The 16,401-nt window shown below is 34.8% G+C and overlaps 3 protein-coding genes across 4 annotated transcripts; all 3 read right to left on the reverse strand.

Moving 5' to 3' along the window:
• Positions 1–1,554: 1,554 nt before the first annotated feature.
• Positions 1,555–3,486, reverse strand: LOC125205802 (plant intracellular Ras-group-related LRR protein 3-like). Its single transcript, XM_048104934.1, has 3 exons — positions 3,201–3,486; positions 2,387–2,553; positions 1,555–2,301 (listed from the first exon to the last, which is right to left on the reverse strand). The coding sequence occupies exons 1-3, from the start codon at positions 3,435–3,437 to the stop codon at positions 1,686–1,688; spliced, it is 1,020 nt and encodes a 339-aa protein (XP_047960891.1). The 5' UTR covers positions 3,438–3,486; the 3' UTR covers positions 1,555–1,685.
• A 1,901-nt stretch (positions 3,487–5,387) lies between these two features.
• LOC125207729 (BAG family molecular chaperone regulator 7-like) lies at positions 5,388–7,869 on the reverse strand. The gene is made up of 3 exons (XM_048107195.1): positions 7,189–7,869; positions 6,091–6,372; positions 5,388–5,803 (listed from the first exon to the last, which is right to left on the reverse strand). Exons 1-3 carry the CDS (start codon positions 7,804–7,806, stop codon positions 5,594–5,596), a joined length of 1,110 nt encoding a protein of 369 aa, XP_047963152.1. The 5' UTR covers positions 7,807–7,869; the 3' UTR covers positions 5,388–5,593.
• A 1,062-nt stretch (positions 7,870–8,931) lies between these two features.
• On the reverse strand, positions 8,932–15,840 carry LOC125207252 (E3 ubiquitin protein ligase RIN2-like). Of its 2 annotated transcripts, none has more exons than XM_048106516.1 (13): positions 15,744–15,840; positions 14,385–14,809; positions 13,787–13,864; positions 13,411–13,497; positions 13,208–13,329; positions 12,618–12,714; positions 12,428–12,533; positions 11,060–11,217; positions 10,798–10,935; positions 10,647–10,714; positions 10,333–10,560; positions 9,576–9,918; positions 8,932–9,332 (listed from the first exon to the last, which is right to left on the reverse strand). In XM_048106516.1, the coding sequence occupies exons 2-13, from the start codon at positions 14,625–14,627 to the stop codon at positions 9,276–9,278; spliced, it is 1,725 nt and encodes a 574-aa protein (XP_047962473.1). In that variant the 5' UTR covers positions 14,628–14,809; positions 15,744–15,840; the 3' UTR covers positions 8,932–9,275. The 2 variants fall into 2 exon arrangements, with proteins under 2 accessions (XP_047962473.1, XP_047962472.1); XM_048106515.1 differs by lacking the exon at positions 15,744–15,840 and adding an exon at positions 15,579–15,714.
• Between the last annotated feature and the right edge of the window lie 561 nt (positions 15,841–16,401).

Consider the following 16,401-nt stretch of genomic DNA (forward strand, 5'->3'; position numbering starts at 1 on the left):
TACATTTCACCAAAAAAAAAAAGAGAAATAATTCAAGAAGGGTAAAAAGGAAATATATGACTCAATTACAGTGGTGAAAGAGAAATGCTAGTAGTAGTATAATTTTGCATTTGTAACAACCTTACTCTTATGCTAGATCGTACTCCTATTCGATTTTATTTTTGAAAATTCCCAATTTTTTAGGCCGGTTCGTTCTTTATCTAAAAGTGCAATATCAAAATTTGAGGAAATTTCAGTTTCGTTCGTCTTTCTACTCTACTCTCCTATTTTGGTAAGTTGATAACTACTTTTGCTAGTTTAGAGAAAAAGGGCATAGCAATTTTCCTAAATTGATTTCTATTGTGTAAGATATTGGAAACTTTATTGAGGCAATTATTGAGAAAATGGCTATGTTTCAAAAAGTAAGTTCAATTGGAAATGATTGAATTTCCTCGGTAATTGAGCTTTTAAATAATCTATATTTGTTTTTTTATTAAAGATTACCAAAATAAAGAAAATAGGAGGACCAGTGAATATATTCTCAAGGGGTGGGGTTAAATTAGTTTGTGGATGGTGATGGGCGATATGTGCATGTACTATTTCAATGCATTGGAGAAGCAACTTAGGTGATGTGTAGCTATCACATTTCCCTTTTTCAGGAATCCATTACCTCTTGCTCAAACATTGCCGCCTAATTTTATATTTATTTTCTTTGGCCGGCATACGCACCGGTTGAAACATTGAATAATTCACAATCTTTGTTTTTGTCTGCAGCCGGACAATCTTGTTTATCGTTTTGACTTTATACAAAATTTGCAAATAAAGAAGTATGAGGTGGGCTATTAGATGGCCACTCAATTCATCTGCTATACATTATGACTTGTAAAGCATACACTACTAAAAATAAATAACACAGGAATTATTCGGTTAGTAAGTTTATATCTCATGAGAAAATATATACTAATATTTGATTTATGAGATTAAATCACACATCTTAATTGGATAATCATATGATAATGAGTCATAGTCATCCTCTTGCAACTAAAATATCTCACAACTTATCTTAAATGGATAATCATACAATAATGAGTCATGCAACCGAACGACACCTAATATATTCTTAACAAAATAAATAGAGTATAATTTCTGTTTGAAAAGTAATACTAATACTGTAGATGGGTTTTCTTTTGCTGTCTATTGACAACTCAATCTAGAATGACAAATACATGTCAAGAAACAATATTCTGGCTAGTTATTACAAATTCATAATGTCTGTTAAGAAGGTTTTGAAACCCAAATTACAAGCTATCAAAAAATAATCTTCTGTTCAATACAACTTCATAAAGTCTGTTAAGAAGGTTTCAAAACTCAAATACTACAAGCTATGAAAAGACAGTATTCAGTTTATTACAAATTCATAAATTCTGTTATGACTTAAGAAAGTTTAGAAACTGAAATACAAGCTATCAAAAAACAATATTTTGGTTATTACAAATTCATAGATGCTGTTACAAATTCATAATTTGAATGGTGGGACTCTCATATATCAGCTAAAGACCACAAATTTAACAAGAGTTGCATACAATAGGTTACTTATTCAGCATTATTTATCCAACAACTGAGAGAATATACTCATAGTCAATACAAACTTTAACTTCGCATAACCACAAAAAAAGAACCATACATGTATGAAATAATGATGCCACTTACAACTGCTGATCCAAAAATGGATCAGTTCGAGTATTTCCCCCGGAATAAACGTTTTGGAGCATGGATGAGCCCCATTCCATCCATCCCATCTCAGAAGACGCCTCATTTTTTGCAGACAAACTTTGTTCTTTCTCAGCTTCCAAAATATCAAGGCGTCTCTGCACCATGTATTCCTTGATAGCTTGAAGTCCTTTGTTCATTACATCTATTGGAGGAATTACAAGTGGATTTTGATCTAAGTTAAGCTTAGTTAGATATTCAAGCTGATAAATAGTGTCGGGAATGACACGAATTTGGTTGTTGCTAACATCAAGTTCTCTAAGATTCAATAGATCACCAACTGAATCAGGTACCTCAACTAAATCAGTAAAATTGCTGCTCACATTCAAGACCTCAAGTTCTGTCAGTTTACCAATTGCATGAGGTAGACTATGAAGTGAATTGAAATGAGCATCTAAACTTTTCAATGATTTCATTTCACAGAGAGAATTTGGAAAAGCTTTTAGCTTGTTCAAATGGACAGAGAGTTTTTCAAGATTCACCAATCCATAACCGATGTTTTTTGGCAAAAACATCAAGTCATTAAAGCCTGCATCCAGCTCAATCAAAGACCTGTTAATCAAGAAGAAAAAATATCCTAAGATACAATGATGCATTTGAGTGGTATATCTATAATTCATCAGCATTAAATGGTTACCTGCAACCAGCGAGGCTTTCAGGGAGTTTCTTTAATTTATTGCTAGAAACATTCAAAACCTTTAGATTCACCAAGAGTCCAATGGCATCCGGCAAGGTTTCCAAAATATTTGATGACACATTGAGCTCTTCCAATTTTTGTAGTCCTGAAATTGAGTCGGGAATCATCTGAAACAAAGTCATGCATCAGAACTTGAAACACATACAATTCTATCCAGTAAAGGACCTTGAAACCGTTTACAAAACCTATATGCACGAGCTTCATCCACATCAATGACTAATCACTATTTATTTCAAAAATATCATGGAAATAGCATCTCCAAGTGCAATACAAAGAAGCACATTTGTAGACACATTAATACACCATACCATTACCACTCCTCGAGGTTTAAATCATATAGGAGTAATAAAAATAGAGCGTTTGATAGCTAATTTTATACTTAGGTCGAGACAGTAACAGAGGACGAGAGATCTCATAAGAATGATGTCAAAAGTAAAGCAGAGTTGCAATTGATTAATTCATCAAATCCTGCAGGTGAACTTGTTTATACGAGCTACTGACTGTAGGAAGGTAACAATACAACTCATGATCGTAAACCAAGAGAATATAATTTCAAACATAGCACCGATATATATATTTTTAGATTGAAACAAACGTTAATCATAGAAAATCATCAGAATTAGTGAGTCACAGTGAGTAACAAGTTGAGCAGTAGAAATAAAATGGTTGGTTGAAACTTGAAGGTGAGTTCCAATGAATGTGATGAGAAGTGGAATAAGTAATCCGATTGAGATCCGAAGAAAAGGAAAAAAACCTTGAGTTGATTGTGGGAGAGATCGAGAAGGAGGAGGGCATGAATCTTGCCAAAGAGCTCAGGGAGAAATTTGAGGTGGCGACCGGAGAGGTCAACTCTTTCGACCACCCTACCAACGTGGAGGGCTTCTCGTAAAACCCTAATAACCTCATCATCCACACTTTCTCCTCCTTCATCTTCACCTTCCACCTGCCCCTTTTCTGCCTCATCAATCAGCTGTATATCCACAAAATCCATCTCAATTCTCGATCAACTCTACTTCTGATTACATTTCATTCTAATTGGGGATTTTACCTTCTTTGTTTCTTATTTTTATATGATTTATTATTATTTAAATTTTGATTAATTCAAAATTGAAATATAAAATTTTAGTACTTTTTCATAATTATCTATACAGTGGAGTCCTCATCACCCTTTAATCGCTAACTACTACTCCTATAATTTAAGAATTAAGATATCTAGTAGTCTATAATTTATTATATGTAATTTAATTTTTTATATTTTAATATTAAAAAGATAAGATTAACTATTTCTCCACATTTAGTATATTAAAAATATCAAAGTAAGTATATTAAAAATATTAACACAATATACTGAATATATCAACACAATATAATATTAACATTGCAGTATTATATTGACATATTATGTTATCTATATTGATATTAGACTAATTGTTAAAAAATTGAAATTTTCTGATTTATTTTTTAAAATTTTAACATAGGAACATATACACGTAAGATTTCATTGGAATCCTTATAAAATTATCTTCAATTTGATATATATTGCGTGAAAAAATAATTTAAATTGAGATAGTTGTAATCATTCAAAATTTTGAGATTGATACTTATGATTATATGAACTTGTGCCATTAAATGATCTAACTCCTATCATTTAATTGAAATTAGCAATTTAGTAGTGAGTTAATAATATCACATACCTATCTATATATTAGTGAAGATCAAAGTTAATTACAAAACAATTAAATATAATACTATGATAAAATATTAGTACTCCTTCCATATTACTCCTATAAAAAAAAATTCTTAACCAAAGGAGGTATTATTTTGGAAAAGACTATGTCATTCAATTTTGAGTTTCTTATAAATAATGTCAATTTATTAAATACAATGTGATATTTCAGTGACATGCGTTTCGTTTTTGACCATTGTGGCATAATTGCAAAAACTTGAAAAATGAAAATAATTAGATTAACGAGAAAACAACGAAAAATTATGATAAAATCAAATAAATGTCAAATATCCCTTTTTTATATTGATACTTAGGGGTGAGAATACGGATATCGGGTATTGGATTTACCCATACCCGACCCGATATCCGCCGAATTTGGATACTCAATATCCAATTTTATGGGATTGAGTATTGAAATATAAGATAAATCGGGTATTGGATAAACCGAATGGGTATCGAGTATTACCTAAATATCCAATTTATTATTTAAAGCATATTTTAAATTAGGTTTAGCCATTTTGCATTAAATATAATCTTATACTTTAAAATAAAAGTGATCCATTTTTTTTAGTTTTATACTAGTACAAAATAAATGAAACATTAAAGATATTAGTCGATTTAGATATTTCTATATTTCTATTAATATATAAAATTTAATTTTTTAATTAATTATTAACACATGTAAAGAGTCGGGTATTTGGATACCTGATACGTCGGATGTGGATACCCGGGGTGGGTATTGGAGTACCCGAAAATATATCGGGGCGGTTTTGGATAGACATTTTGATGATTTTCGGGTTTGGATACCCGATTTTTTTGGGTCGAGTATCCGTGGATACCCGTATTCCCATATACTGATAATGATACCTTCAATCTTCTAAGGTTAAAAGTCATCGGAACCATATTCGGAAGTAACAATACTATTTTCATTTATACCAAAAATCTACCAATAAAATATCATTATAAAACATCACTTAAAAAATGAAACAATTCGATTTTATAATGACCTCGTTTTCTAGCGCTAAAAAAGATACTTATTCTAATTTCCAGGAAACCATAACATAAACTGGAGTCTGGAGACTGGAGGTGTGTCGTGAAATGCAAAAGGTTGTAATTGCTCAAAACAAAGGGAACATTTTTCATTTGGTAAACAAACCAAAATGAAAAAATAAGACAGCATGCATGTGAATGTGAAGTGTGTATAGGCGATGAACATAAACAGACTTAGTTTGATTCTTTCAATAGATGAAGAAACTCTCATGTTCGAAACACGAAAATAAGTGCTGAAGAACAGGGAAACTGCCTAGCTGAAAGAGCTAGGTGATAGATAGATGGTAGTATTACAGATACAAAGTTACAACATCCGGTCAAAGCTGAACACCAAATTATTACTCCAGATATTTGGAATTGATGCATGATATTCACGAAGCAGTGGACTCCTCCTCATCAAGCATTTCAACCACCTTTGCAACCCCTGCAGCAAGTTCCTTGTTGATCACACTGTCAGGCATATCAAAAGTTCTCCTCACAAACGACGATTTTCCTCCAGGTTGAGGGTCCACAACATCCAGCATTGCTTCCAGCTCGTCCACCATTGATTTTTTTGCACTTCGAACCATCAAATCTGCACCCTGCAAAGAGGATAGACAACAAACATGGAGTATAAAAGATTGCTCCAACAATGAGCTGGATAGAGAACATAGTCACTTCTACGATAAATCCTCAAACACCAGAAATTCAACCAGGTTTGTATTTCATGTGTTGTTATTTCTTATGACTCCCATTGGTTGGCAAAACTATAAGCAAATGAGTGGATATTTTTTCTATTGAGACAACAGGTAACAGTCCATGATTATAAAAGAAAGATAAACTCGGAATTCGACAAGGAAGAATAACAAATATGACAATCTTTTGCTACCTCAATGGCATCGACAGTGAGAAGCAGAACAATGATCTTCTCAGAGAACCTTTGACACTCTTCTGGAGCACGGGAAAGAAGGCGACGATATGAGAAATTGTTGAACAGACCCCTGAGCTCCTTCAACTTGTTCTTAGCAATTGCCAGCTCCCGAAGTGCACGCAGAGCCTGAGACCTACGGATAAGATAAGCTCGGAAACTCATCTGAATTAATGCAGCTGCGTCTAGTGGGGATAACTCTTTAGTCTTTCCCTTTTTCTTCTGTGGCCTCTTAGTGAAAGCCTATTACCATTAGTTAAGAAAACATCAAGACAAATATAAGCTGATTGTCAGTAATACATATAGAAAGATAGCTCAAAAGGAATTCACCAAATGCAATACTGATATCCAAAATCACAAGTACTTCATACTATCAGAACAACCTCCCATAAAGACTAGCATCTCAAGTTAAAATAAACGGACACAATGTGCGGAAATTACAACTAACAAACACATTTCCCTCTGAACCACATTTACATTCTCCTTCTTGGGATGTCTATTATCCTAAAGCACCAATGGGAGACCACTAACTCCTAACCCGCATTTCTGAGAGAGCAACGCACTCACCCTTTCGATGAATCACTTCAAAACAAACTTGTCAAACCACAGCTACAATATTAGGACAGGGTTACACAAACCCACATAATAATCCCCTTTTTCCCTCAAAATCACAACTAGAGCTAAATGCTCACATTGCAATATCCAGGCAAGAGCAGTTTCACTCAGCATGAAGAACTCTAATGGTCAATTTGTTATCTAATACTAACATCTAAGGGTATACACATTTTCTTCAAACCGCATCAGTAAATATTCATAAGATTTTAGCAGTCCCAAGCTTCAGTTCAAAATGCTTCAAGAACGTTTTCATATCATTAATCACATTGAATCCAATGCTTTAGATAACTGTTAGCAATGAACCAAAGTCAAACAAATGGAGTATTTGATATCCAGCTTAATGGTAATCCTAAAAGCAAAAACCTACAATTATACTAACAAAGGCGTTCTATAAACTTGTATAATTTTTGAAATTGATTTAGTAATCATAAAACAAAACAGGACCTGTCTCAAGACAATGGCGCCATGATCAGAGGGCTCTTCAATCTGAATAGGACGAGGATCTGATTTAGCATTCTCCTTCTTCACTTTGTTTTTCTTCGGCTTGCCGCTGGAGACCTCAACGGTGTAAGTCCGCTCGACAGGGCTGCCCTCTCCTTTAATCTGAGCCGTCCATTTGTAGGTTTTCTTCTCATCTTCGCCGCCCTTGATCTCGGTACTCCATTTGTACTTCCTGTGCTTCTCCGCAGTCCCTATCTCAGCCGTCCAAGAGTACTTCTCCTCCAACTCCTTCTTCTTCTTCTTCTCCCTCTGTAGCCGCTCGAATCCCAACTCCAAATCGGAGACGCGGTCGAATAGCGCCTGCAGCTGCAGCTCGCCGAGCCCGACCCGGCGGAAGGGAGCTGTTTCGATCTGGATCAATTCAGTGACGGCGTCGAATTCATCGAAGAAAAAGGGGGGAGAAGTGTGAAATGGAAGCACGTCTTCGGGAATGGGAAATGCAGGGAAGCAAGGAGAAGGAGAGTCGAGGAAGAGAGTCTTTGGAGGGGAAAAGATGGTTTGTTCGATCAAGTAGGAAGGTCTGCGGCGGCCCACGATGTCGAATCGCCGGAATCTGCTCATTTTTCGAGATGGCCGAATACAGCTAGTAAAAAATTCGTACGTCAGAGATGAGCATCAATCATCCTACACTCTATATATGTATATACATAGAAATTAGAAACGGTAAAAAATTTCTTTAACAGCTGTTTCAGTGCAATGTTGCATGAATTGGGTAAATTAGTTGCAAAAAAAGAAATTCCCAATTTATAATGGCTTCTCTAATTTTAGTACAGACGTACGCTATAATGGCTTCCCTAATTTTAGTACACACGTCCCAATTACGCACGCCGTTAATCAAATTTAACAATATTTATGTATGCCTGAAAACAGAAGTTGGGACAAATATAAGAGATTAAAAATTATTTTTACTTTAGTCAATCTTTCAAAATTATGCACCTTTTATTTTAGAAAATTTGGTTAAAGGCAACTCATTCTCTACTAACAATATTTCTTTCTATTTTTCTTATATTACTAATTGTGCAATAAAATTGATATCCTTTCAAAAGTTTTTAGTACTATGAGTATTTTTTACAGATGAATGAAATATTATAAAGGGTCATTCTATATTCACAATACTCTCCATTATTTATTACAGTATTAAAATTTGTGTCACTTCCAAGCAAAACTCATGCTTACTGGATATCATAGTTTCAATGAGTAATCTAAAGCCCAAATAAGCAATTTGAAGCAATTACGACAGAAAAATAACCAGTGTTTATCATTTATCAACCTATCAAACCGTGGCAAAACTCCCATAACATAATAAGGTAATCAAATAATTGATCTACTACACTTTTCTGGCGAGACGTTATTGCACATTTATATGGGTAAACTTAGTACAACTCCCTCCGTCCCAAGACAAGTGAAATGTTTCTTTTAAGCATATGATTGATTAATATTTAAATAGTTAAAGTGGAGAGAGAAAAGTAGATGAGTGAAGAGAGAATAAAATAGTTAGAGAATAAAGTAAGAGAGAAGATTTTTTACCGAAAAGGAAAATGACTCACTTATAGCGAGACATCCAAAAAAGGAATATGTCTCACTTATCTTGGGATGGAGAGAGTACATATAGTTGGAAAGAAAATATAGGCAAGAGTGAACGGAGATATGCTCGGAGATTAAAGAAATGGAGTAACTTTTAAGATATAGACGGAGAAGTTGCACATTTCATGAAATTAACATCAAAGAGGTATATAGTAGAAAGACAACAACATTCCGCAAAAGAAGTAAAATTAACAAAAAATCACAACTACAAAGAGATACACACAGCCCTTTCCTTCTTTCATCCATTCAGTTAGACTGAAATTGGATTTATTCTCCTAACAAAATTAATTATTTGCACGTTTCTCAAGGATGTTTAAGTGTGTTGCTGCTGTACAAAAGGGGGGAGCTTCTACTGCACAAACCTTATAATCATGTGCATTCCGAGCTTCAACCCGCTTCAGCCTGCACTGTTAAAAAATCACTGGAGAAGAGTATCGCCACTTCCATCACATTTGCAAAAGATTATTCACAGTGGTCATCGCAGAATTTGTCAGCTGCAAATCCTGCATGTTTCAGTGGCTAAATCAGATACGTTCCCATAAGAAATACTCCGAGATTCCAGCAGTTTAAGTCGTCTTTAGACTCTTTACAATGCGATAGGAAGGGGAAGTAAAAAAGAGAGAAAAGGATTTAGTGATGATCAGATCTGCAAGCTAGCTAAAGGACTTAATATATATCTAGATAAACAGATAATGGGTTTCTATAATTGTTACAAATAAGCAGAGCATCATTCAGTGTAACTGTACCTGAAAGATTACATCGTCTGGAACATGTGGCAGCACTTCTCTAACTGCTTCGGCCATTGTAATTATGTTTTCTAGGTTGGTGTTGGCAGCAGTAGATGTTGACCTCATATGCAAACCACTAGTGCCTCCAGGATATCTTGTTGAGGCAGCAGGAGGGATAGCTGATCTGGAGGTACTGGTCTGAGATGGGTTTGGAGGAAACAGACTCCACGCAGCATCTTGAAGCGTACTCTGTGCGTATGTTTCTCCAACATCAAGTTGCCTCATTAACATCTGAACACGATTTAATCCAGATGGGCCAGCTCCATCTAACCCCAACCAACTTAAATTAACACCAGTCCTCCTACAAGGGAAAAATGAAAAGAAAAGAATTGCATCATTGCTTCTGAAATTCAGGAAATAAAGAAAGCTAGAAGAATAGCTAAGCACTGGAAGAGAGTAGAGCCCAGAACAAGTAGGTCATATTTTAACAATCAAACAAGAAAGAAGAAAAGAAAAGAGTGCAATCAGACCAAATACATCAATCACTAGTAAAGTCTCATCACCAGTGAACCTTTCACAATCTTGAAGTAAGATGTAACTTAGAAAATTCAGTTCTCACATATAAACATGGGACGGTAAGAGAATTCATCCTAATCAGCAATCACCATAATTATAACCAAGATGCCACTACAAAGAGCTTTCTTTTTTTACTTATATGAAAGAAAGCCCTATCCAAATATCCGTGATCTATTAGAAATCAAGAAGGGATTAAGACCTCCAATCACTCATTTCTACATTCTGTGCCTGGTTGGGAAAGACTCCACGGTGCATGTTATGACCGGGAAGATCTGGCCCATTGAGTGCAGTACTAATCTGATGAGCAAGTTGCTCATCCCTAGACAAATCTGCAGCATTTGGATTCACACTACTTTCAGATCTGCTTGTAAAGAGTGGCTTCCGACAAGTGGGGCATGAGTAGCTCTCATTTAAACATTGATCCAACCTGCGCTGACACATCAATCAAATGATACTTCTCACAGCTACAACAACTGCAAGAAGGTGTCTTCAGAAATTACATATCAAACTTACCAAGATCTCAAACATGCAAGATGGAATAAATGATTACATGACAGCCTCTTAGCTTTTGCCATCGGTTCCTGTGATTATTGGAATACTCGCAGGTTTATATACACTGTGAAACAATTGAAATTTGTAGCCAGAAAATATAAGTGAGCATTACCCTACAAATTGCGCACTCATCATCATATGCTTTGAGCTCTTCAGATGTAGCATCAGGAAGTGCCCCATGAAGGGTTCCCAAAGCCATTCGCAGTTTGACGAACCCTTTTAAACGCTTCACAATAGCACTTAAAAGGGCCTGTAAAGTATGATCAATATTCAAAATAAGTACAAACCAGCAAGGGGAAACCAGAGTTACACATACAATATGACAACATCATAAATGCACTTTAAGACCATAAAAGGGAGACTAGAGAACTTGCACGAATATTTAGGAAAAGGACCACATCTATAAGATGAAATGCCATGCCATGAAGCCACCAAATATATAGGTAGTGAGCAAGAGCCGTTAGCAACGTCATCATGTCAAGGAAAAATCCCAAATTCCGGATAAGCATGCCCTTCCATTCCCCCAATGAACCTAAGAAATCAATAATACCCAAAGAAATACTTCAATAAACCTCGAGGGCTCAAATTATTTCAACTCATTATTAAATATTCATAGTAATGCTAAATGAAAAATACAATTATGGAACTTGGAGTAGCTTTACAGAAAATGTTACGCACTTGATTCATGGACTGGGCATATAGTTTTTTTTTTCTTAGTTGAGTTAGTTATTTCAGTCATGGACTGTGAGCCTGTGAGTCACTGACCAATGCACCTGTCAGCACTGAAACTTATGTTCTTTTACTTTGATGGTATTTTGATGTATAGCAGGTATTGAGTGGCAGCAGAACATGGCTGGTTAGGGATAGTTATGTCCCTTTTGCAGGCACACTCTTGTGTTGTTAGTCTACAGAAATGTTTATAGGAGCAGAGTGTTGAGTATGGAGCGTGAAAGGAAGTGAACTAATCCCCGACGGCGGCAAAAAATTGAGCTGCGGTAGAATTATATTTTAGGCCCATTCCTATCTTGACCAGGATTAGCCAGCGTTCATTATTTTTGCCTTTACAATCTGCTCTTCCATTGTATCTTGTATCCGAAAATTGTATAGTGAAAATTCCTGGATTGTCATCGCCCCCTCACGTAGATACACATCATATCGAACTGGGTAAACAATTTCTTGTGTTTCGTCTTTTATATTCGTTATATGATTTGTGTTTATTTCCCAACACAGACAGTGGTGGAATACTTGTTTCTATCAAAGGTTTGCAGATAGATCTATCCAAGGTGTTGCTATTCTACGTTTGCCAATTCCTACTTCAGTCAAAGGAGTGAGGGGTTTTTTGGGCTCAACTTAGGCATATAAAGTCAGCTCATCTAGAATTTCTATAACTTTGGAGAATGGCGCCTATTGCACTTGGGAAGTAGAGTTATCTCTTCTGAATCCGATTGTATTTTATCATTCATGTTTAGTAATCATTCCTATCTGATTAGTAATAATCAGCTTCATTATCATTTACTATAACAGAAAAACAAAATCACACATTTTCCATCTAAGAGCACCCAATGAATCTCAAACCTGCTAGATTATATTTGATTTTTCTATTTCAGCACATCTATCTGATCTGAATATGATAACAAATAAATATATCACACCGGCCATAATTTCTACTAGATGGAGGTCATTCAAATATGATCACACTTATCCTATCCTGTTTTACAAAAACAAAATTATTAGCAGAATACCTGCTGAAAACATATTGAATATTTCAGATAATCGGAAATTTGATGCATCTCCTGCTGAGTGATGCATCCATATATCAAGCAACTGAAACCCATGGACCACAATGGCCTGTAGAAGGAATTGCCAAACTGTCAGACCCAATTGGTTCACCATATTATGCTTGTTTTAGTCCAACATAAAAGGTAACAATACCTGTAGTGTCTCAAAAGCTATGCTAGAAGGCTCAAAAAATAACAACAAAAATATTGATGAAGTCATTGTACTGTATATTCTCAGACATAGCAATATCCTGCAAAAATAGACCGATGCAAACATTTCAGGTAAAAACATCACAGAAACCGTAAAGTAGCGTAAACATGAAGTTCAAAGGTTTTTAAATATACAGTAACAAAAAATAATCTCAGAAGTCTTCTCCCAATTGTTTAGAATTCAGAATTCCATACAAGCCATGTGGGCAAACAAAATCAGGTATCCTTCACATTGCTATAGCCCTTCACTTAGGTACCGAATGTAGCAAACAACTCATACTGTTTATTTCTTACACATGGGCGAAAGAAATACACAGGATGATAAATGTCTTGGCAAATCTGAGTGGATCATGTGGATTTATTGGAGAGTTTTCAGTATCTGACAGTCATCTATATCTAGAAAAAAAATCACTGAGCAATTATTTTTATGTACTTCAACTCAATATAAAATTCAAAATAATCAACTAGTGCTTGCAAAGAGAGGGAAACCACAGCATATATGATATAATCACACATAAGGTGTGTAGGAAGTACCAGAGCAAGTCAACTGAGAAAACAAGCAACAAAGCAGAATATACACGGAAGTATGTCCACGGAGTGACAGAAGGAGAAGCATTCAAGCGTTCAAGTCGATCCCTAGCTAAAGCTTGAAACATCTGCATAATTAGTGAATATTAGATCAGCTGTGCATATGCCATCATGTTAGGCTAATTATCTCGTTTTCTTGTAATGCGTACCTTTAAGAAGCAAAGCATGGCTAGCCAAGTTGACCATAGACCTAATTGAAATATTGTTGGTGGGACTACCAACGGAAGAAAAGTCCCCTGTCAAAAGCTGAATAATCACAACTCTTTTAACAAAACAAGCAAAGCAAATCTTGATGCATGCATCACTAGATCCTCATTGGATAAGTATTTTGCTCATCAGTTCAACAACTTACACACGTGCTTATATAACCCCTTTCCATGAAAATAATAGTAAAAATTGCACCACTTCCCCAACAAAAAGATTGATGATATAACCTCAGGCACTTTATAATCAGATATTTCAAGTTGCATTATATGCATCTATTGCTGCAAGTATACAATGTCATAATTTGAATAAAGATTAAACCTTGTAGATGATGTAATTCACAAGCTTTTCAAGCATTTTTCGGATTTCAGATGTATACAGCTCCGAAAAGAATATTGTCTGCATTAAAAGAAAAAGGAAAGATTATAACTTTTGAGAAGTAAGTCAAGTTTTGCTTGCCAAACAGATATCGTCATGATTGAAACCATCAATCTGAGCAGAGAGATTATGGCCTTCCAAGAAACCCAGATCAATATGCATTAAGTTGGGATAATGTGGCAAGACTACTCAAGTATTCTGTAGAAACATGCTAATAAAACACCACAATATTGATCGTTAACTAAATAATTTGGCAGCTATTCCAATCTAAGCTTAATTTAAGTCACCACGACTGTTACCTTGCACTGAGTCAGAACATACTTAAGAAGTGATAACTACATATCAGTGAATGTTAGCATAATATAATATGAGTAAAAGTAACTAAAATTCTCAGGAGTCAACCCTTTGTCAAATAGATTAATAATGTTAATGATACTACTGCAGAACATCTTCCACAATTTTGGCATAACAAAGAGTAAGATGTTTCCACACAGGAAGCTTAAACATATCAAAGTGAGTTCATAAAGAAGAAGAAACTTACTTTTAGGCCTAAGATTACCAAGATGGTGACATTAAATGCCAAACTGGAAACCAACATAAGGGTCGTGTATGAACCAAATAGATGCTCAAGAGTATGGGTTGCATTTTCTGAATTAATAAGATCATTTGCAATCAAAACATCTGATTGATTCTTTGCAAGTGAGATTTCTGTCCAATACTGAATGCCAACTACGCTCAGAATGGTACAGACAGCAGAAACGAATAAGAAGTTGACACCCATCATAAATATGAGAAGTTGTTCCACCAAATCCAGTATCCAAAATTTTCATGAGAGCAATCTTAGCATTGTCCTTTGCCCGCAAAAACAATCCTGAAATTTCACTGGAGAGAAACAGATACAGCTTTAACTAGTTTCAGAAACACTCCTCAAAATTATCAGGGTTTATACGGCTCCAAAAGTACGTCCTGGAAAAAAAGAAATACCATAAGACAGGATCAGATAAAGATTAAAAAAACATCAGGAAGGCCTACAAAAGTCAAGAATACACAAATGATTTTATTAAAAATCTGTTAATGACAATGCACTTATGAAAAATCGACAAGAACTTATGCCAATTGAAGTAAACAGATTTCTCAACCAATGTCCAGTCTAACTCTTATATCAATGAGAAGACAACCTTCCATACACGCCATCAACTGAGAGACATGCCACATGCATACACAAGTAACACAATATTCAACAGATGCAGTCAATAGATTGGAGTTTTGTCAGCTAGGACTCGGGCACACGTTCTTGCAAATTCTTATTATTTATTAACTTCTTTTGTTGGGAAACCAGATGACCATAAAACAACATACAATTGTGTGGATTTTCCAGTACAAGACACGCCCAACGTCTAACAACTATAAATCAGGAAAAAGGAGCACATCAAGAAACAATTGCTAAAACAAGAGCAGGAAGAATAACACAAATGGGGCACAGCCTTTACTTTTTAACAAATAACAGAAATATGAAGAACAAAATCCACATTCATACAAGCACACAATCGAGGAATTTCGTATGTATGCACTCGCGATTTAACCCTCCTTTTTCTGTCTTTTTTTTGTTTATTACAATTGCTCAAATTTGACGCAATTCGTTCCAAAAAGACATTCGATTCCTATAATTAGAAACCTTTCCAAAATGAGAAACCGACCTAGCCCTACAGATTGAACTGTAAGCTGCGCAATTTACCTCATCAAAAATCAAACTTCAGACCGGAAATCGTTGACTAAATTATAATCATACACGATTAAGGCAAAAGGAAGAAACAAAATGAAATTGTAATGAATCGAGATGCATAAGGAAATATGCGTAGTTAAACTAAACCCAAATTCAACAGAAATTGAATAGTCATACGAATTAGGGACGATGATTTGAAGGCGTCTGATAACAAGCAGAATCTGTGAAATCTATTTTTCTCTTTCTACGTTTTTGCGGGAAGGGAAAATGTCAGTGAATTTCGGATTTTATATCTACTTTTATAAATGTACTCTTAATTCAAGTGTATCGACAAAAGTGACGATTAGTCTTTGGGAATAAATTAAAACCACTATATTAAAAACTAAACATTTGAGAAAATAATATATTGTATTTTTTCATAATGCTGACATTTTATCGTGTTCGATTTCTCACCAGTTTTATTGATTAACATTACCGAAAGAATAAATTTCCACAGTATTAAAAAAAATCACACACATATACGAACAATATTAAAAAATTAATATAATATTGATATTATATTGGAAAAATATCGGCATATTTTTAATTCTAAAATCTGGTTGTTGCAAATTTGGACGATATATTGCTATAATAAGGTGTTCTTTGCTTTGGAACGGATTAGTATGGGCAAAATTCTTAATTAGATCGAAAATATAGTACTATAGGTTTCTAATATAGGAATGTATCTTTTTACAAAAAATGGTGAAAATGCATTCTACGGATCCGTATGCAAATAAACATAAAACATGCATTTACAAATATATGAATAATTTTATTCCAAATTTCTCGAACTAAA

Source organism: Salvia hispanica, chromosome 2, assembly GCF_023119035.1.
Source record: "Salvia hispanica cultivar TCC Black 2014 chromosome 2, UniMelb_Shisp_WGS_1.0, whole genome shotgun sequence".
Lineage (NCBI taxonomy): Eukaryota > Viridiplantae > Streptophyta > Magnoliopsida > Lamiales > Lamiaceae > Salvia > Salvia hispanica.

Excerpts from the sequence above, each read along its gene's own strand:
- LOC125205802 (XM_048104934.1), bottom strand. The coding sequence starts at position 3,437 with ATGGATTTTGTGGATATACAGCTGATTGATGAGGCAGAAAAGGGGCAG. Across the intron at positions 2,554-3,200 it reads TCTCCCACAATCAACTCAAG|ATGATTCCCGACTCAATTTC; the intron begins GTTTTTTTCCTT and ends ACTTTGTTTCAG. Across the intron at positions 2,302-2,386 it reads GAAAGCCTCGCTGGTTGCAG|GTCTTTGATTGAGCTGGATG; the intron begins GTAACCATTTAA and ends CTTGATTAACAG.
- LOC125207729 (XM_048107195.1), bottom strand. The coding sequence starts at position 7,806 with ATGAGCAGATTCCGGCGATTCGACATCGTGGGCCGCCGCAGACCTTCC. Across the intron at positions 6,373-7,188 it reads GCGCCATTGTCTTGAGACAG|GCTTTCACTAAGAGGCCACA; the intron begins GTCCTGTTTTGT and ends TAATGGTAATAG. Across the intron at positions 5,804-6,090 it reads TCACTGTCGATGCCATTGAG|GGTGCAGATTTGATGGTTCG; the intron begins GTAGCAAAAGAT and ends TCCTCTTTGCAG.
- LOC125207252 (XM_048106516.1), bottom strand. The coding sequence starts at position 14,627 with ATGATGGGTGTCAACTTCTTATTCGTTTCTGCTGTCTGTACCATTCTG. Across the intron at positions 13,498-13,786 it reads TGAATTACATCATCTACAAG|GGGACTTTTCTTCCGTTGGT; the intron begins GTTTAATCTTTA and ends AGCTTTTGACAG. Across the intron at positions 10,936-11,059 it reads TCCTTTTCCTAAATATTCGT|GCCCTTTTAAGTGCTATTGT; the intron begins GCAAGTTCTCTA and ends CATACTTTACAG.